Source organism: Apaloderma vittatum, unplaced genomic scaffold (assembly GCF_000703405.1).
Source record: "Apaloderma vittatum isolate BGI_N311 unplaced genomic scaffold, ASM70340v1 scaffold10838, whole genome shotgun sequence".
NCBI lineage: Eukaryota > Metazoa > Chordata > Aves > Trogoniformes > Trogonidae > Apaloderma > Apaloderma vittatum.
This window is the reverse complement of record NW_009732480.1, coordinates 115,669-137,323: the sequence shown is the minus strand read 5'-3', so window position 1 is coordinate 137,323 and position 21,655 is coordinate 115,669. Positions and strand designations below refer to the sequence as shown.

The 21,655-nt window shown below is 47.1% G+C and overlaps 1 protein-coding gene across 1 annotated transcript in view; it reads right to left on the bottom strand.

The window, feature by feature from the left end:
- NRG2 (neuregulin 2) overlaps positions 1-21,655 on the bottom strand; it is a gene marked incomplete at both ends in the record, with an annotated part of 57,687 nt that overhangs the window by 21,399 nt on the left and 14,633 nt on the right. The window contains 1 exon segment of the mRNA XM_009875551.1: positions 9,327-9,447. Coding sequence (XP_009873853.1) covers positions 9,327-9,447 — 121 coding nt within the window.

Sequence of the window (21,655 nt, the reverse complement as noted above, 5' to 3'; positions counted from 1 at the left end):
TGAACCCCTCATGGTGTGGCAGCACCCACATCCTCTGTGCTATGGGTGAACCCTTAGGGATGGGAGCTCAGCTGTGAGTGGTCAAATGCTTCAGCCCCAGGCACTTTTCTCTCTCTCTCATTTCACATAGTTTCTTCTGGCCTCCTTGGATAGTCCCTCATAGTTATCCCTAGCTTTCCTGAAGTCCTAGCTCTTACCTGCCTGTCCCATAACTTCCTCCCTCCGTTCCCAACTGACCTCTCCCTCCTCTGAACTTAAGAGGGTTTTATCTTTAGAGGTAGCATCTTAATATCTGTTTTCTAACTTCCTGGGGTAAGCGAGGCTGCAGGCTCTGAGCCTCATACACACTCAACCTTCCTCACTCTTAGCTGCCCCCCACAAGATCGCACTGTACCTCAGTGTCTGTCAGACCCCCTCTGGTCAACAAAGAAGGGACTGAAAGACACCTCAGGAAAAGGACGTGGACCAGAGACCTAAGCCTGAGGCTTAGTTCCCTGCCAGTCCAGTGCAAAGGGCAGTGAGCAGCTGGAGCAGCCTCAGCACAGTGTAAGACAACTGGTCCCAACCCGTGTGTACGGTGGGGTGGAGCAGGGCAGGTCCAGGTCCAGGTCCCGGTCCCATGCGCTCGCTTCCCAGCCCTGCGTGAGCAGTGCAGATCTGACCCTTTCGTACCCCCCAAAGGTACGCCAGCGCCGGCTTCCCATCTGTGGACACCACAAAAGGAATGAGGAAGGGATGTCTTTGATGTTCAATACGACCAAAGCTTTGTCATTCCAAAGCCTGTTGGCAGATTAGTTCTGTACTGTTGCTCAAGGGCTGTGGCAACATTTGTTGTTCCTGACAGATTTATGTTTAGATGGCAAGTTACAGATATAGACTTTCAGTGGCAATAAAAAAAAGTCAAGAAGAGAGATGAATTCCTGCTTCTCTCTGCTTCCTTAAGGGAACACAGACAGGCTCTTTCAGCAACTATTTAGTTCCCTTGGGGAGAAGAGATAGATATTTGAGAAGTCTTCCCTATTCATTACAACCAGAAACCCTTGATTTTTTAATAGTTCCCTCTCGTCATAGACACACGCTGATCTGGGCCAGCAGGTGGGAATCATGACGTGAGGGAGTACAGCCGCACCAGCTGTACAGACCAAGGGTACACCAGCCCATCTGTCAGATCTGCAAGGATGCAGACTTCTCCAAGCCGGAGGGCTCCTCCCCAAACAGGAGAGGTGAGATTCACCTGAGGTCTGGGGTAGGACTTGAGGATGCATCAAGTGGCTGGGCACAAGGCAGGACAAGGTGTAAAGATCTCCCTGCTGTGGCGATGGACATGGCTGGTCCCATTTCCCCAGGTGTCTAATCCCTGCCTGGAGACCTGCATTAACATTCCCAGGGAGAAAGGCTGACGCATTTGGTCACCCACTGGTAGACCACTGCCTCAGGAGGCCATCCACCTGTAGGACAACTGGCTGGTACTTCAGTGCTGGATGTCTACAGGGGACCTGCAGATAGACCTCTCAATCCAGCATGACCCAAAGAGAAGATATAGCCAATAAAAGGCTGCATAATCTCTCCCCCGCATCTGCTGTTCTCCACCTCAAAACCTCCACAGTTCCAAACCTGGTGCTTGATTTCTTGCTGATCTTCACTGCAGCTCTGTACTAAGAAAAAAAGCTGGTGCAGCCTCACTCCCTGTGACCAAACCTGTTTTCTGTGCTGCACAGAAAACAAAAAACACAGTTTTTTTGGGACCTGTGCTAACACCTCCATGTGGGAGTGTGCTGGGCTACTTGTGCACCCTAAACTGCTCGGGACAGCTTAAGAGCATGGCTTTACATGAGGCTTCACTGAAGTCCCTAGTCATACACTTGGGTTTCTCACTTTCGAAACTGGAAATTTGACTGCATGGTCAGGTAAAAACCTTTGAAAAATTCACTCTCTTTTGTCATTCTTGAATGTTCATCTTGGAGTCCAGCACAGGAAGACAAACCAGTAATGTCATTCCAATACAAGGGAGCCCAGCCAGCTCCCAAGAAAAGCCCAGCCCAAGGGGATAGACATGAAGCATGTTGACCTTCCGTGCGATGAAGCAGAGGAAGCTGATGCTGGGAAGTGGAGTGAAGAAGATGCCCGGTTGGCAATCAAGCAGCACAAACCTAAGGCAGCTGGGTGATGCAGACTCACAATGACAGGCCTAGGGAAGTATGGCTTTAGGAGAAACCTCTAAGAGATTGCACCGGGGTTTGAACAAGGTATCCAGAAGATGTCTTCCCAATTCCCTTTGAAGTTTATTCATCACCACTGATAAGAGTCATGAACTTATTCATAGCATCTTCACCAGTACCTAGTTTACTTTGCACTATGATGCCCATTTGTCTGTGATCTGAGATTTCACACATGTTGTGAGCACACCAAAGGGATTCAAGGGTGCTGCTGAACGAAACAGATGTTCTACCCACCCCAAGAAGGGGTGCTTTGTCTGAAAGGAGCTAAAACTGTCTCAGGCGCACATTCGCAAGAGGTCAGTCAAGGCTGGAACTTCACTGTGACTGAAGCTGCATGCCATTAAGGAAAGACTGGCAATTACATGAAAACTGGTGGAAGGAAATAAAAACCCAGACAAAGAAATTGGTGAGGAGTGAAAAAGCAAAACAGAAAAGTATCAAAGAAGCTTTGATGCCATGACAGCTACCATATAGCCCACCTTTAGATCTCTGCAGTCAGCCTAGTGTGGGTGAAGAGCTTTCTAGACAGAAGGCAGTAGATAACTGTCTTCTCTGTGCCTGGGACAGCTCAGGCTTTTCATCTTTAGTTACGAGTGAATCAGCACTGGGCAAAGTGACAGAAAAGAAGCCCTCACGAACACGAGCACCTTCTGTCACCTCCCAAGCTAGCATACAAGCTGTCAAGACACATGTGGCTTTCTGGTGTTCCTGGGTCCCAAATCCTCATAAGCAAGGCTGCAGTGACCAGGAAACCTTTGAAAGCTTGCAGGGCTCATGGTTCCTTTTTTTCCCTAGCGGTCTCATACTTCTAGGCTGCTGAAGTTGATTTATTATTCAGTACTATGGCTCCAGATGTGACTTTTAGGAAAGAAATTTCCAGTGTGCATGGCACAAGTCTCCCGATCTGGACAGGAAGAGCAAAGAAAAGCAACTCTCTTGCATACAGAATCTGTCGGCTGTGGCAAAGGCTTCTGGGCAGCTCTTCTTCAGTGGCCAAGGAAATGGCCTGAGGGATATACCTGAAAGTTAAGGCTTGCTAAGGATGAGAGCCATGAGATGGTCTTTGATCATGGCATCCTTCTTCCTGCACACCAGTCAAGAGGTTTTGGCTGACTACCCCAGCAAAACAGAGTCCCTCCTCCTTCTGAAAGCTCTTGGAGGGACTGCACAAGTGGTGGACTATTCCTGCAAACATTACCTTTGGATTTCCCGGCCCACTCACTGGCGGAAACCCAAGAAGTCTCTCCTCAAAGGCCAAGGGAAGTGGACAAAGCTATGCCTGTAGGAACAGTCTTGGGGAAGCACAAGGCTGCACCAACCTCTAGCAAACAGCACCTTGTCCCGTCTCTAGCCTGTCTGGAGAACTCCAAAGACTGCCCTGGCTTAACTCCACCCCTCTGTGCCTAACTAGGTGAAAATTAAAAAAAAATGTCACCTCTGAAAAGTTGCTACTTGCAAATGTCATTGATAAAAATGGTCAGCAAATTTTCTGTCCAGATTCTGTTGTTGCTGGAAAATGTCCAATTCTCTCAGTTTCGACCAATTGCTTAAGATTTCTTTTAACCCATTTGAAAAACACCCACCAACTTTTGCTCTTGGGTACAAGATGAATTACATTTAAATATTTACATGGTAAAAAAAAGTGCAGTAAGATGATCAGCCAAATAAAGCATCTCAAAAAATACAAACCAAAGTGGTTTGAATGACCCACTTCTATGTTGTTTCCAGAGCACTTATTTGTGAAAATTGAGAAACTTTGACCTTGTGCCCTGTATCAGGGCAGAACAGTAATTATTTTTTAATTATTATTTGCTACTATTAATAACGCCATTATCATAATGTTCCTGCTGGAAGTAAAACTTTTTCTGCCCAGCTGTTGATCTAAATCCTGCAAGAGTTGGCACATTTCCTTTGCTCCCTCAGATCTTAATTAAAAGTATGCCAGATTTGGTAGCTCTCATAATGCATCCCATGGTACAGAAGAATGCGAACAAGCAGGTGTTTCAAAATAACGGGATAAGGAGAAGCTGTAGCAGAAGGACACAATGCACTGATATAAGCAAATGGAGAAATGTTTCGAGCATGTTGCTTATTTGTGTGAAGGGCTGAAAAAGAAGACAGTTCTGTCATTGTCCCCTGACCAGTCCCAGATGATCAGGCTCTGGAGACCCACAAAAGGCTGGACTCCACAAAATCACTGATGGGAAGAAAACAAAGCAACCAGAATAAATGCAGAGGCCTTATCCAGAGCAGCTAATCAAGACATGTTTGTAGTAGAGCCCAAACCTCAGGGATACCCACTACTGGGCTCAGTGAAGACAATGACGTGGATCCAACTAAGCTGTGGGAGCTCAGCAGGACCTGCACCGGTGTCTTCACCGAGCCTCGCTGTTGAAGGATCAGCTTCCACACTCTGATGGTTCTCAGGGGTTTGCTGTGGTTATAACGCACATTAGAAAGGGTGCATTGAACACAATGCATAGATAGGCCACTGGAACCTGAAAAGCTACCTGATCTCATGACCCAAGATAAAGAGCATGCAAAACCCAGCCAATGAGCCCTGGCTGGCTCAAGAGACTTGGAACAGGATGTGGAGATTTTCACCCCGAGCTCAGCCCTGTGGGCTCTCCATTTCCAAGGACGTTGCAACACTACCCCACAGAACTGCTCAAGTATCTGTGGCAAAGCGACATCCTTGTGCAACGTGCAACTTGCGGTAACCAAATCGGCAGAGTCACTGTGAGGGATGGCAGAGCTCCTGACACCGCAAGGGAGCTGGGCAGGCCCTGCTGCACGGAGGACCATGGCCGTACGACATCAGCCCCATGTTTGCTCCTTTGAACGGTTCTCTGGAAAAGCACAGGAGAGCTGGCAATGTGGCTAACCCTTCGGCATGTTCTTTCCCCTTTCCTGGGAAAATCTGCAGGAAACAATATACACAGGAAGGTAAGCAAACGGGCTTCTAGGAAGTGAACATGTAATTTTGTAAACTGCATACATCCGCTAGTTTAAAAATGGCTTGATCTCTTCTCTTTTCTTGTGGTTTTTATTCTCTCCTTGACATTCACGTTTGGTCTGAGGTCCTCCAGGCCTCTGACCTCATCCTCTCACATAATTCAATGCTGTCAGCCCAAACACCAAGAGTCTGTTTATCTGTCAGCATCTGTAAATCCCTTCAGGCAGACTCTTGCAACTGGTCCAATATAATGAAGGAGAGTGTTGCTCTATAAAGCTCTTCAAGTCTTCTGATCCCATGCAACTTAGGAAGATCCTGGCCCAGTGTACCAGCCACGGTGATCACATCAACCACACAAAAGAGTCACGAAGCGTGTTCAAGTGGGCAGAGAAGGACTGTGCAGTGATGAGACTTGACTTTGTTCCTTTGTCTGGCTGGGAAGACCCCAGCTGTAGATAATGTGTGCCAAGACCTAACTGGGAAAAGAGCATTCTTGCTGCGACACACACACCAGCACAACCCCGTGGGGCACAGCACCCAGCAATAAAAGCTTAGAGCAGGCTCAAACTGCTCTAAGTTGTGCCAAGAACCCAACGGGCTCCAGGACTGAGGCAGACACAAGCCCAGAGGCTGTGGCCATCCTGAGTGCTACATTCAGCTGGACACAACAAACCAGTCACTGCTCTTCTGTGTCCTAGCCCAGCTCAAGGCTTTGAGACACCCTTGTGTGCATCCCTTCTGCAGGCACCGGAATTTGCCCTGCTCCAGCTCGCCAGTTCCTTAGTTACGGTGAGAAAATAGTCCAACTTGTAATGCCTCTCTGAGCAAAATGGTTTGGAGAAGGGTTAAGAAATTTTTCCCGTCAAAAAGAGCCCGGGAATTTTTAATTTACTCAGGCTGCTGAGTCAATTCTCTGTGTGTGTGGTTCAGCTGTTTCCTGGATTTATGCTGAAATTTACAGAATATCTGAAAGAGATCATGCTTCTCCCATCTAACCTCCAGGTGGTCTCCTTGCAGAGTCAGGATAACAGCACAGATTATACCACATTCAGGTTTCCTTTGACATTAGCACGTGTAGATTTACTTCAAATCATGGAAGCACAGAATCCCAAAAAGACACAATTTCTGGAGCAGCTCCAAGTCCATTCTGGGCTCTTCCCTGGTGAAGGAAATGCTTTGTCCAAGGTCTAGCTGAAGTGTATTGAAAAGGGATGGAGAAGATGAGTTTACAGGGAAATAGTTTGTTCCCTAGAACTTAAAAGACCAGAAGGAACACATTTCTGAGAAGCCCGTTAAAAAATAATAATAAAAAAGCCAGCTGGCAATTTAGGCAATATCTGTAACAAATCAAGAATGAGACACTTCAGGAGAAGAAATCATTTGAGAATCCAGCTGCTCTTTTTGCTCCAGAGGGCCAGGGATAACATCCACGGGAAGGAGATCCTATGTTTGGGCACAGCCACAAAGAATGAAATCCAGTCCAAGGAAGCTGATTACAGGATGGTGGCAGGTTGTGAACAAGAATACTTTAAAATTCTGATTTCTGATAGCCAGTATTGGAAAAGCTGGCAACATCACATGGGTGCTGGGGTGCTAGAATCTTGGTGAAGGAGGACTGCAAGGTGCCACATGGAGCCAGAAGACCCCCCAGGGTCCTGCTGACTCTAATCAGGATAGCAAGGTGGGAATAGCACACAGACACGTGTTGTTCCTGTCTCAAGATGCTCAAGGAGCTTTTGTTTGATCTCCAAAGCATTTGAAGAGGTTGCGTGCAGGAAAACCTATGAATCTTCTCCATGCTCGTGTCTCAGAGGCATGGTATGGCTGGAGGATGAAGAATGGCTCCAGTGTTAGAAGAGTTCAGAACTACAGGTCAAAGCCTGCACCTTTGTCTCCTCTAGGCTCTTCTCTGAATCTGTATCATTGTGTCTTTCACAAAGCACAGCAGTAGATCTCCTGGCTTGGTGCAACAAGAAAGCTGCAAAACATTTCAGCATTTTGCTAGTTTGCAGACAGACAAATGTTAAGTCCGTTTATCCACCATCAGCCTTCCCCAAGAATCATCCATGCCACTGGGAAAGCCATTTTACGGGGAATACTATGCTCAGTTCAAATGCTCCTGCATCCCTCAATAACTAACTATATGCTTCTGGAGTCCAGAAACTCTAAAATTATCCCACTTCAAAAGTTAGAATTTCTTATCCTCAGTCTATGATTTAACGATAAAAACACCCAAAGAGGATGAACATCCAGATATCTTCTCCAGCAGTAAGATCAGGACCAACTGCCCTGTGTGGAAGGTGGTTGGGTCCCCTGGCTTCCTGTTAACACAGAATTGTCTTTTTCTGGCAGATGAACAGTGACAGTACAGACTCTCAAAGCATGTCTTTGTGGTTAACACTTCGCTGCCCTTCCATACACATCCATTCAGTTCCCATCTGTTTGTAGCAACTGGTGTCCTGGGACTCATCAGAAAAGGAAATAATTTTACTGTCTGCAAGTATGGCATTAAGGCTTTCAAATGCTATGAAAAAATTAGGTCTCTTTCGTATGGCACATACAATCTTAATGGAATCCATCACTGAGCTTCCACTCTGTTCATCAGCTATCATAGCAGCCTGGTTTGAAGGTGGATTGTTTCTCCGCAAGGATGGAATTTGCTTAAAAGAGTCTGTTTGCTGAATACACTTGATAACTACCATGTGTATCTTTCTTTAGAAAAAAATGGAGCCTTACCTGTGTATGGCAGTTCACATAACTCTTGTAATTAGAAACGGATCCAATTTGAAAAGTCTTTATCTGGATTTAAGTTCTTCGCAAAAGAAACAGCCTTGAGATCTATGCTTTTTTGGCACCACGTTACTTACAGACAGAGACATTGATTCATACGCTCCTCCAGGCTTCAAGGCTTGAGCCTTCCCCAGCGTGGAAAAACTGGAACTGCTGGGACTTTCTGGGACTACAGCTAGAACAGTGGCTGTGACTTTGATTCATCGCATGGGGCTTCCCCCATGTTTCCTACTGGGAGAAGGGAGGAGTTGTGCCAAGTGTAATCCAGTTCACAGCCCTCCCAGGAGGGGTGATGGTTCTGCTCAGATGCACACTCCAGCTGAGTGGCAATGGTACGAGGTTGACATCCACAGATGTAAATACCTTTGGCTGTGTGTCTCTACAGGGAGGTCTCTGGGCCATGCAGGGAAAAAAAAGAGTCAGCTGTGGCATTCTCCAAGCTGGGCACCGTGACTCCTGGATCCCCAGGTGAGCTCCAAAGCTGACTTCATCTGCTCAGCAAATGCACACGCAGGGCATCACCTCATGCTCATTCTGCGGGAGCCCAGGGACATGTACAGATCTCACTTGGGTACCTACATCTCAGCACTGGCAATTATACTGTGCTTTTCCTTCACGGTCCCCGTTAGGCTTGGGGGGTGAGCTGTGAGACGTTATTGGGCTTGTTGGCTGTGACAGGTTTGAGCCAGAGGTGAAAAGGTCTCACATCCCATTCCACATCCCTCGGATTATGCAGCCCCACTTTAACCTCTCCAAGAAATTGGATTTTCATGATAACTTAGCATGTTTCCTTGTATTTTTCTTGCAGGTTTTAACATTTGAAGGGGAGAAATAAGCAACCCACAACCTCTCACGAGGCACAGGGTGGTGAACAGCTCTGGGCTAAACCCACTTCTGAGCCCACAAGGTGTGGACAGGAGAGGTAAGAGGCAGGTCTCAGCAAGGGACCCACCTCCAGTGATGAAGGAGGGAGATGGATGCTCCCTGGGGAAACCCCCCAGCTCAGAGGGGAGGATGTATCAGACACAGAGCCTCGACCTAGCTCAGGGAGAGCAAAACAAACCCGACCTTCCCTGAAGCCGCGGAGTAGAAAGCGAAGAAAGGGAAAAGAAACAGTCAGGACAAACATAGTCTTACAGGAAGAGTCAGGAACGGTGAACAGTGGCACTCACACAAAAAAGAAAACCTGAACTCTCAGCTCCCCCCTACCTCCCCTCCTTGTCTCCCTCTCTGAACCTGCACAGCTCAAACTGCACTTGCCAGGAGAATTTCAGAGCTACCCCTCCTCTGGCAGTTGCACAGAGGTCTCCTCTCCCCAGCCAAGTAATTTCCATACTGACACAAGAACTACACTCACTTACTTGCACGACAGCTGATTAATTCCCTCGATGTAGTAGCATACCCCACCATTGACACAATAGGACTTGGCTGTTTCGTTGCATTTTCTAGCATGCCCGGACCAGGAGGAGAGAGTTGTGGTTACTGCAGGGGTAAAACAAAAAAGACACACACACAGAAAAAAGGTTATATTGTTATTTTCTTTGTTAGGCAATTCTGTTTTCTTAGATGATTTTCAACTGCTTCATCTGCCAAAGTAAAAACCCCAGAGCTACAAACCTCAGCCTGTGCCTTTAGACCCACCTTCACCTCTCCAGGTCCTAGGGCTGTGACTTGACCTTTCCTTTCCCAGCAGAAGTGGCCAAGTGAGTGAGGAGCTGAGGACATGCCTTCCCTTGAGCAGCCAGCATGTCAGGACAAGGTCATATTTTTGTCAAGCCATAGGGAAAAGCACCCCTTTCCCACTTCTCCTTGCCCTCCGCTTACATATGCATGCAACCCTGGCAGGCAGGAGGTTAGGAAGAACATGTGTTGTAGAGTCACAGATTCATGGTGGGACGTTGCTGAGGCCTGACTTGCATCATGACCAAGATCCGGAGATGCGGCAGGGGACTTTTCTTTGCTCCACATCTCTGGGAGGAAATAAGTTTTCAGAGTCAGAGGCAAGTACCCTCATTGTCCCCAGAATAGGTCCAGCACAAGCAAGAAGAGCTCTATCTCTCCCTCCCCTATTTCTGAGCGTTTCTCCATCGTGCCCCAATAGAGACGTGCCAAGATATCGAGCAGAAGTTCAGTGGTAGAAATCAGTCAGCCCCTGTCTGTGCTAAGAGGGAGGCAGCCAGCATGACTCAAGTTTCCTGAGATACAGACGCTTTTCCAAACCCAAATTTCTTTCTGGAGAAAAGCTTTTCAGCCATGTAAGGTACAAATAAAACTGACGGCACCCTGCAATGCCTGTCTCTGAATGACTCAGACAAACTTACAGCCCAAAACAGAGAGTCTCTATAGGCAAGATGAAGGCTTCTAGGAAGGCAAAAACCTTTTGTTAGCACAACCGATACAGGTTACAAAAGCAGAAAAGCTCTGGGGAATGCAGATCCATCTTCAAATAACTGAAAGAAGGGCGAGGCTTTCAAATTCATCTGCTTTTTCCAACTAATTACGTAAATCTCATTAAAGATAGTCCCCCTTACTGCCTTGCTTATATAATACAGTTACATCTTTGACAGTGTAGCTACTACCTACTTTCCTTTTATGCTGTACTCAATGCCTCCGAGGAGATACTCTCCTCTGTCCTGTTTCCCAAAGCATGAATGAACCTCATGGAGAGATCAGTGACTTCAGACCAGTCGCTGAAGACTCATTGACACAGGATTCCAAGAAGGCTGGAGCCAGAGCCCCAGGGCAGGAGCTAGTCAGAACCACGGAAGAAGCAGCAGGGCATGCCAGAGCCTGCCCTGGAGGGAGCTGGGACTGCTCCCCAGCCCTTGGGCAGCCCCTGTGCCCACCCCGCCTCCGCAGCAGGCTCCACGGGTGCCTGCCCTCCTGCCTTGGGCTGCAGCCCACATCACCAGAGCCAAGGTCTCCATTCCCATGCTCCAGCTCCAGCCCAGCACTGTGCCAGGCATGTCTGGGCTCTCCCAGGTGAAGGAGGGCTCCCTGGGAAGACTCTCACCTTTGGGTGATGCTCAGCACACGAGCAACCAAACAAGCTTGATCTGGCTTTAAAGACTATCTCCGACTACATGGGCTTCATGCCTCTCTGAACGAGGGGTTTGCTCATCAGGCTGTGTACCAGAGGAGCAGCCCACACTGTTACCTGGACACAGCTAAAAGCCGAGCCAAGCTCACTGTTCGTTTTGCTGGGACCAATGCATTGTCCAGCCCCACTGTCTTCTGTTCCCACAGGGAAGTCAATGCCTTCGACTGCCTGGCAAAGCCAGGGGTGTCCACCAAGCAGAGCTATTTCTACACTTTGCCTTGAATGACCATTGCCCCTGGGATTGTCTTTCCACAGCAATCCAGGGCAGAGCAAGTCTCTCCTAAAGCACTCTGCAAACCAGACATGGCAAATTCTTAAGCAGAGACTGAAAATGCACATGGCCCTGGGACAGCAAATAGCTCCTCCCCTCCCAGCCAGCTGCGAGCCAAATGTGCAGAGCAAGGTACACATGCTAGAGTGTGTGCTTGGGTTTAGAACAGATGATGATTTGACCAAGCCACCAGAGAAGTCCTTGCAAAAGCCCCTCAAATATGAAAACTCCCAAACTTCCATAGAGAAATTCAGCGCTCCCTTCCATTTAAGTTTAATAGGAACTGGAAGCCAAAGCCATTTTAATGGCTTTATTACAAGTATGTATAATTTATACCTTTATGAGACAGTAGCACATTTCTTCTAAGGCTGGCAGAGAGCTGCAGGTTCAGGACACAGGAGCTCTACCTGTGCATGGCAGCACCTGAACTTTCTTTGCAAGGCCTCTCCATTACCTATTGCGTGATCCAGTCACTTAAACCAAGCCTTAACATCAAATGCCATTTTAAAAATGAGCATGAAAGTAAAACCAAGCCTGACAGCACGCAGCTGTGCCCCAAAATCGCAGTCAGAGCTGGGCTGCTTGCAGGTTTCGCTGTGCGTGTGCCTGGGAAGCCGCAGCTTGTGCAGACTGGCAGGAGCTGCCTCCTTCGCTCTGCAGCTCTCTTGGGGCTGGCTGGGCCAGTCTTGTGGAGGTAAAAGCAGCTGCGGAGCAAGCAAGGGCCTGCCAGGGAAGTGTGAAAATTACAGGGGAGCAGGTAAGACCTGTCCCTTCGAACAGTCCCTGAGTGCTGCCTGGCCAGCACACAGCGCGGGAGTTGCTGAAAGGCACTTGCAGGGTGGCCTTAGGTCTGGAGGGCTTGCAGGATTTTACTGAAGTACCTTAAACTGCACAACGAACACGGCTCTCTTACGGCTGCGAGAATGCCATCAGCTTGGGGAGCACTCAAACTTCATGAACCAAAACACTGATGCAAACTGAAAGGCACACGGATGAGGAACAAGCCCAGCCTGCAGGAAGCTGTACCCCCTGCAACCATCAAATGTACCACTTGCAGCAAAACTGTCCATCTGGCAAAGTCTCACATCATAAATCCTACAGGAAAAGATTCCTGAGAAAGCCTTCCCACAGTAATGGAGAAACAGAGAGGAAGAAACAAAAAAAAAAACCCAGAAACCTCCCCACAGAAAACACCTTAGCTAAAAAGATATTCATTCCACCAGAAAAGGTGGACAGGAAGATGCTGTGCTATGTGATGTTATGATACCAGAGTGGGTTACAGTGCTGACCAGCTAGAGATTGCATATTTCATGCCATAGAAACAATTTTGTTCCTTCTAAACATGCAAAAAAGAGACTAACATGGGACATGCATGTTGTGCTCTTCTAGAAAAGAGAGCTGTCAACAGAGCTATCCCTGTCAGAAAACACATGGTTGATGAGCTCTCCTAGAAGCATCTTGTTAACATCATTATCTTTTAAATCCTGTTTTCTGCAAGCATCATGTCTTTTCTCCCAAAGAAGCACAAAGTATTTTAAAACGGAATCACAGAATCATATTACTATGGTTCATTCGTTAACAGCAGAGATGTAGCAAAGGCTACAAGAAGAGGAATTCAGCCCAGCTCCCTGTTGAAAAGAGAGTACAATGAAATACAGGCTACTATAAGCCTATAAGTACTGGTCAAACCGAAGTCTTGTCTGACAGCAGCCGACAGGCACAGCTCAAGATCAGCATGAGCAGGCAACAATAATTTTCTCTGGCCATCTAGGATGAGCAGCTCAGAGACAACCTAAGTCAGCTGCAGTGTCTTTTCAAGTAACAGCCTCTGGTGGATTTCTCTTCCATGAACATATCTAGTTGCTGTTTGAACAAATCTAATCTTGCAGTACCCACAATATTTGTGACAAGAGCTCTAGTGTTACGTACATAGAGTCCAAAGACATATCTGCATTTACTTCCTTCAAACCTGCCCCTTCCTGGCTCTTTTATTAGGAAGGATAGTGGCCATCCCACTCATTTCCCCTGTGCTACCCGTGGCTTTACAGGCACAGCCAGCATCTCCTCCCATAGCTGGAAAGCAATGATCTCTTCAGTAGCTTCTTATACATTGCTGCAGTTTTTTTATTGTGCCATCTCCAGTTCTGTTTTTCCCTTTCACAGGCTCACAGAATGCCAGGGGTTGGAAGGGAGCTCAAAAGCTCATCTAGTCCAGCCCCCCTGCCAGAGCAGGATCACCTACAGTAGGTCACACAGGAACGCGTCCAGGTGGGTTTTGAATGTCTCCAGAGAAGGAGACTCCACACCCTCCCTGGGCAGCCTGTGCCGGGGCTCTGTCACCCTCACCGTGAAAAAGTTTTTTCTTATGTTTTTGTGGAACCTCCTATGTTCCAACATGCACCTGTCGCCCCTTGTCCTATCATTGGATGTCACTGAGAAGAGCCTGGCTCCATCCTCCTGACATTCCCTCTCGACATATTTATAAACACTAATGAGGTCACCCCTCAGCCTCTTCTTCTCCAAGCTAAAGAGCCCCAGCTCCTTCAAGCCTTTCTGACTGACGCGTAACATCAGTCATGACCAACTGCCTCCCCAAGTACTTCAATGACTTAAGACCAGGAAACAGTGAGCATGCATGGGGCAAACTACAGAATAAATGGTGAAATTAGACCAGTGGGAATAGTCGGTCCCCCTGAGATGGAGGCCTCTGCAAACACACAGGCAAAGTGGTCACAAAGCTCCTGCATAAGGTGGATGAAGGTCAGGAGCAGCTCACTCACCAGCAAGTCCAGCTGGTCTCACTCCCAGGGCTGAGAACCAAAAATGAAGGGAACAAGGAGGTGAGGATGGGGAAAAGAGAGCTGCCCCTTGATGGATTCAATCACAATCATCTGAAGCCATGTTTTATTGCTGCTGTCCCAGTCAGCAAGGACAGTGTAGAATAAACATGTGAGAGATTCAGAGCACTGTAGCCATTCTGAGCATCTGTCTGCCACAGCGCACCTCGGTTACTGAGGAGTAACATCAATGGCAAGGTAACAGAGAGCAGAGCCACGGGCAGTGACATTGCCATGTGGACTTCCCTTCACACAACCCATCTACGCACAAAAGCCATTAATGATTGTGCAGGGACTCTTACACAACTCCAACCATGAACGTCATTTAACCTTTGCAGAGAGCGCACCAGCCTGTTCTCAGAAATCTGGTGAAATACTCCCCTGCAAAGAGTTAATTAATGTAGCCTGGACTATAAATTATAGTTAATTTTTCACAAACTACAGCTACTGTCGAGGAGAGCAGAGAGACAGTGATAGTTTCACTGCTCCTTTTTTTTATAAATAACTTTGACTGGTGGGTTCATAGAGTACAGACAATTTATTCTCTCAATATTTAGACATTCGGTTAGACAGATGAACTCAGCTGGTTGGAAAGTGTATACAAATTGCCTGCTCTGTATATGCCTCATGTTCTTACTGATAAAACACAGAATTGCTGAGGTTCCTCTCTCAACTGAGTTCATCCAACTGCTTGTCAGAAGAACATGGATGAGAAGGTGTCCGGCCAAGTTATTCCTTAGTTTTAGAACCGTAATCCTGGCACAAGCCACACTAAATCCATGATTTACGCTAATTAATACACTGAGTGCCTGTTGATCCTAACCATTCTTTCTGTGGCAGATTTCTGTATGTCTGGTCCGACACCCTCTTCTAAACCTGAACAGAGGCTGGATGCTCACTGCCGCTATCTGTACCTAAAATCAGAAGGACTTGTGCAGACTGGGGCTTGCCTGGCAACAGACTGGGGATGGACTAGAGCTCATAAAAGTTCTCCTCCTGTGTGTTTATTCAGTTGGAAACGACCCAATATTTACCCCTCTATTTTACTGAAATAGATCCTGCTGGAATTACGTTTCCAGTTCCTGAGGGGATCACAAGGATCAAGAGCTGCAGACTAGAAGTTCATCCCAAAACACAAATGCCAGGCTGCAGGACCCTTGTCTCAGATATTGCTGATCAAATCAACACAGGCAGCACTCCCTATGGCTTCCAGTCGTGCTGTTCAAGTGTTTCAGTGAGGAGCAAGTTTAAAGGTTTCTGACTGCCAAGGAACTGCCTGTTTCCGTACGACAGGTAGTTATTAGAGGGGCAAAGTCTTGTGCTATTACAAAGATTCTAGTTGCTCCTCCAGGTTGATCTCTCCAGCTTTATGAAGGAGCCCTTCCTATGCTTTTCTCTACCACGAGGGTCCCAGAATGCACGTGCTAGCACAGCAGCATTTTTATTTTCCCAAATCCCCATAATCAATTGTAAAAGCAGCAACATGATACTTCAATGAGGGGATTTGTTCAGCAACTTAAAATGACTTTTGCAGGGCCAGTGCCAGCATGAATGCTTTGCAGCTGAAGCCCAAGAAGTGAAGCAACATGCCAGGATCACATGATGGTGTCAGGCAAAGCAGACCTCCCGGTACGCCACCTCCTTCTCTGAACACCGGGCTTACAGCCCCAGTTCTTCCAGGGGACACCAGCCTCCATCCTACGCTTCACTCCATTCTGCCCATCTTTGCCTTTTAGCATCGCAATGAGCCTGCCTTTACATTGCATCTACAAGCAGAGTAGTAGATGGGATGGCTATTTAAAAAATACACAGCTCTTTCTGCAGACTGACAGTCAGATCTCCAACACACACACCTCAAGGTACCATGCCTGCACGCGTGCAGGCTCCTCTCAATTATCAACCACACCTTCAGTTGTGGGTTTTAAATTATCTCAGCAAAGGCCACGCCATGAACTATTTTTAGTCCAGTGTTGTAAACTAGTCTGTCTGCATGGCCCTTGGAGGACAGACTTCTGTCTGTTCTACTTGTGCTCTGGGCTGTCTGGACACGCTTTGACTCCAAACCAGCAGCACGAGGCTCATATTTGTAGCATCACTGGCTGCAGGAGAGCACAGTGCCTTCAGACTGGAATGACCAGAGGCTGACCAGTCAATTAACTTGCAGGTCTGCCATGGTCACCCAGTCAAGGCTGGGCTAAGCATTGGGGAAGGTATCAAATGGGCGAGAGCCTGAATGAGTCTATATCAATCAGTCTAAAAACTTAACACAATGGTATCACCAAGATCACAGCTATGAAATCTGCAGACCCAAACTGCAGAGTTAAAAGTTAATTGGAGAAAGAAGGGCTGTTTCACCTACCCTCCCAGAGGGATCTCCAAAGGGACTACAGGGAGGGCTTGTGATCTCTGGCAGTTGAAACAAAGGCCCCCAAAATCAATCCAGAGAGCCTAGCTATCATTCAGGTGCCTCACATTATCCTCAATTTCCTAGCACAACTCAGCACTGCCTCTTCTGCTCTTTCCCCTCTTCCACCTGATCCCAAACCTCTCTTTGCTGCAGAGCACCCACAGAGTGAGGTTAGGCAGCCCAGCCAGCGCTGCTCGCCTACACAGGCTGGTGAAGGCACTCAAGCAGATCAGACAGATAGTGACACAGATAAAGGACATGAGCAGAGCCCATCAGAGCAGCTGCAATGATCCACATGTTGGTTTAGAACATCTGCCCATCACTGGTGGATCCTCTCGTATCCTGATGGTATCCAAACCGTGCTTCCTCCACCAGCCTGGGTTCTCTTATTACTCTCAAGACCTTATCTGTTTGTTGAAGCCAAGGAAATAAACTAGAGAAGAATTCAACAGCAGGAAACAAGCAAAAGGAATTACCTGATCTTTTCAGAAATTTCAAACATTATCCTAACTTTTAAAAATGAAACTTTTTGTAAGGTCTTGGTATCTTTCTCCTGCATAAACCTTCCATCTCGGAATGCTCTACAGATTGCTCTAAACTTTCTTCTATTTTTCCTTCTATCAGAATGTTTCTAAACTTTGACAATGATGCCTCTTCTGTTTACCAAGCAGGTCCGTGACCACAGACTCCCGAATCCCGTTTAGCTGCTTCAAGTTGTGCAGTGACAGGATCACATTACCATTTTGAGTTCTCTGGATGTTGAACTGAGCATAAAGGACCTTTCTCTCTGCATCAGGGCACATGATCAAGTTACTCCATGCCTGCAAGTTCCTGCCTGTGAGCTGAACCACTGTGACCACCGAACTGCACAGTCTTAGCCTCTGATAAACACAAGACAATGTGTCTTATTTAACAATAAGTTAAACAAGTTGCTACTGCAACTATCTCATGCTTACTGGGCTCAGTAGAAAGACTTTATAATAGAGGCAGTAGGTATTTCTTCTCTTCTGAGCCTCAGTGCTTTCTGAAGAAAGCACCTGCAGGGCCACTCCAGTCTGACAACGCTCAAAGGCATACCCTCAGAGGAAGGTGTAAAGACTGCGGTACCATGTCAGATTATTCAGAATCATGGAAATACTTCCCCAGACACCAGATTTCCTTTCTGAATCCGGCCCTCAGAGTCTAGCGTGACCACACAGGTCAAAGCTGGTGTTAAGAGCAATGGGAATACAGGGGGTGAGGAACATGGAGTTGCACGGAGAGATGGGGCTTTACCCCCTTGTCCATGGGCACTGGCTGGCCTATGGAGAGAACACAGCGACCTTCCCGAGGTGTAGGGTCTAACACCCTTGCCCAGCCCACCTGGTAAGCTGCCTGCCTTGCACTAGGGTCCAAACAGAAATGACCAAGCTGCCTGTGTGAGGCAATCTCTCCTTTCCCAGGCAACTGCAGTCAGCATCAAGTTTGCACGGCCTGTTACCTACACAGTCTTTAAAAACCAGTGGATCACTTACAACTGTTAGATGAAACGATGAGAGATGGGACAACCTACAGGTGCCAGACAAGCTTTTGAATACGGATATTTAAAAGAAATGCAAGAATTTTACAAGAATGAGGTACTTGTCAGCTTTCCAGATCATCACACCTCACAATATCTTCATTACCTCCCCATATGTTACACACATGTGCAATTCTATGATAGATCATCAGTAACCATAGAAGTCAGGGGGACTACATGTAACTTAGATAACAACTGAGAGAGACCATAAAAAAGGAATGTGAAAGAAAAAGACAATTACAACTTTAACTCTGGAGACTTTACCATCTCTTCACACCACTAAGAACAAAACAGATAGTCAGGGATGATGTTCCCATAGAGGAAAGTTTCTCCTTTCAAAAGGAGAAACTCCTGCACAAGCCACATGGCGTTTTGCCAGTTTCCTTTCTATTGCTGAAATTTGGCTTTTAGCAAAAGCAGCGTATATCTAATGTGATGCAAATGCGTAGCGTGGATCTACGCTGGAGAACACAAAGGAAAAATCCTGGGGAAGAATGGCACGATCATTGGATTTAATGGTGCTGCATCTCAGCTTGATGTTCCTAGTGCAGTGGAAGGCTAAGCACAACACAAGAGCAAATTTTAAGCAAATTTCTAATCAGAAAAGCTTTTAAAGGATACCTGCCCAGTCCCTGCTGGGGCTGCAATCAGATTTCCCTTAAAATCATCAAAAGCTGAGCCTTCCAAGCAGGAAACATCCCCATAAAATCTGCAAAGCGGAATTATCAACAGAGAGGCTGTGCTGCCAGTTCTGGGCGTGAGCAGTTGGGATGGAAATACGGCAGAGATCACAAAATAACCACCCGGTCCTCGGCTCTGCGGCTGCCTGCTCCTGCGGACGGGGTCCGGCTGGGCTGCCCAGCATGCTGGCACTGCCTCGGGGGCACAGGGTCCCATGGCAGGGAGAGTTTCTCCCACCCAGAAATTATGCCCCCACTCAAAAGAGCTGAGCTGATGGCCAAGCATTCAGCTTCGAGACCTGTGCTGGTACACGTGCTTTGGGTTTTATTTTTGCACGCCTGTTTTCTACTGTGTTTGTGGTGACTGAATGAGGGGGAATGCTAAAAAGCACTTTCAGCCCATTAAATCAAATTAAATATTTCAGAAAATCTGTTCTGGAGACTCAAGGAAAAATGGGATGGCAAGGCACAAATCTATTTTCCGCAATTTTCTTATGATTTACGCTTAGAAGACTCACATATTTTTTCTTTTATTTCCTATAGCCTCTTTTGGCTTTCTCATCTATTGTCAAAAGAAACCAAAAACAACCCCCTCAAAAAATCCCACTAAATTGAAGGCTGTAACAAGCACATCTTAAAAGTATCAATAACGCTGAGTACTGAAAGAGCTGGGAATGCTTAAAATTCAGCTGCAATTTTAAGTAGCATGTTCATCCAAATTACCGCTGCAATACCTATCAACCTCTTCCTCTCTAAGACAGACACCAGCAATATCAATTATATTTTTTGAAAGATCTAGGGAGAGATCAGTGGCTTTGGGAGAAATCAAAGAGAAGTAGCGATTAAAGAAGACTCCCAGGGGCAATAAAGTATTTATGCAAAATGTCTCATGAAAACAAAACAAATAAGGGGAAGGAAGCTATATAGGGGGAACAGGGGCAGAGGTACTTACACTCTTCTTCCATAACAACTATTTTAGTTTCTGAGGCTGGAAAGACTTGTGGTGCTTTCGTTGTTCCTGGGGAAATTAAGGTAAGAAAGTAGTGAACAAAATATCTCTTTTGAGCGGAGAAGAGCGGGCTTAGCTACTGCGGGGAGGAGGACAAGAGCAGGTGCTGCTGGGTGGCACGGGCTGGGGTGGCTGTCAACGTGTTAGTACTGGTTAGAGGATGCTCAGGTGGGTAACTGGGTAACCAAGGTGGATAAAGGAGTGTCCCAGCAGGGCACACCAGTCCCCTCGCTGTAAAGAGCCTCTTGCCATTAGGATCTCTGTGGTGATAGAAAGGCAGAAATGGCTCAGGATTCACCCAGCAGGTGACAAGCGGAACTGTTTCCGCAGCCCTGATGGCCACGAGAGTGCAAAGACGGGATCGCAGAACGCGACAGTGAGAGGTGTGGAGTTTAAGAAAAGGTGAGGTCATCTGAAGAGCCTCCATCCCCCAAGTATCTGCAGTTCCACAGCACAAAGTCACGCTCGTACGAGAGATGGAGGAACGTGAAACAGATGAAGGCTGTGGCCCAAAGCTATATAGGAGTCAAGCGTGCGTAGCGATTCCCTCTTTATAAAGAGGATACTGGAGAAGTCCAGCATCCACAGTCACCAGCTCTACTCAAGCCTGCTGACAGCAACAGCCACTTCTGGACCAAAGCTCCTCACCACCCTCCAGATGCACCATGGAGAAAGCACCAGGAGCCTATGCTGTGCCTGCAGCATCCTGTCAGAGGCAGGGGGTGAGACCACCATGAAAAGGTAAAAGCAGAAAGATTTATTTTTTTTTAAAGTTTGATTTTTTTCCAAAAAGGGGAGTAGGGTGTCAGCTAAGCAGGTGCCCAGAAATTTTCCAAGAAAAAAAAAAAAAAAAGAGCCTGGAACAGCCACATGTCAGCTATGCCCTCATACTCATGTGATACTTATATTAGACTACTCAATAAAGAGAACTTGGAAATGGGACAGTTTTCTAAGGAAGCACCTAATTTTCCTCAAAGTAATAAAAACCTGAAAGTAGCACCAAAGCACAACATGTTTGGGCTAAGCCCAGAAGCATTTCCTCAGAAACTGACACCCTTCCAAAGCTTTTTCAAGGTAAAAGCATTTATTTTTCAGCTGGACATTTTGTGGAAATACCAGAAATGCAGAGGAGAGATGAGGTGATGAGTTTGGCCAATGGGCACTCTTTAAGTGACAAGGGGTTGCTGCACTGCAGCCACTCTCTTTCTAAAGAAACCTCCCCTTCAGTGTGGTGTTTTCAGGGGTTTGCAACAGATCTCTTTCGAAAATGTCATAAACCAAAAAGTGGTAGTGGAGTAGAGCAAAGAGTACTTTGCAATGGCAAAGCTGCCTCAACAGGCTGAGAAATTTTCACCAGCACAGACTGAATCTCAGACCTTCACATCCACAGCATTGAAGGTCTCGTGTGAGCAACTTCTCTGCCAGCTGGGACTCAAATTAAGAGGGCTCAGGAGCCTCCGTTTCTGGCCTCTGCACCCCTGGAGGGGAACAGCATGTTGGGCTGAGGATACCTCACTCCTCCACGATGCTCATCTCAAGCTTCAACAGCTCAGCCCACCTCTTGCAATGTCACCTCCCTACAGGGGCACCCAGAGATGTCCCCAGACCTCGTGTCTCTGTATCACAAGATCTGCCGTGAGCTCAGGACTTTTTCCCAGCCCTGGATTCACCCGCCTGTATCGCAGCAACATTACAGGACCTCCAACAAGTGTCAGGTCAGAAAGTGTGCTTCCAGCGGACTGACCCAGAGCATCAGTCCCAGCCAGCCTGCCCAGGACAAGCAGATGCACCAGGTTCCCAGGGACCAGCAAAGAAGCAGAATATAAAG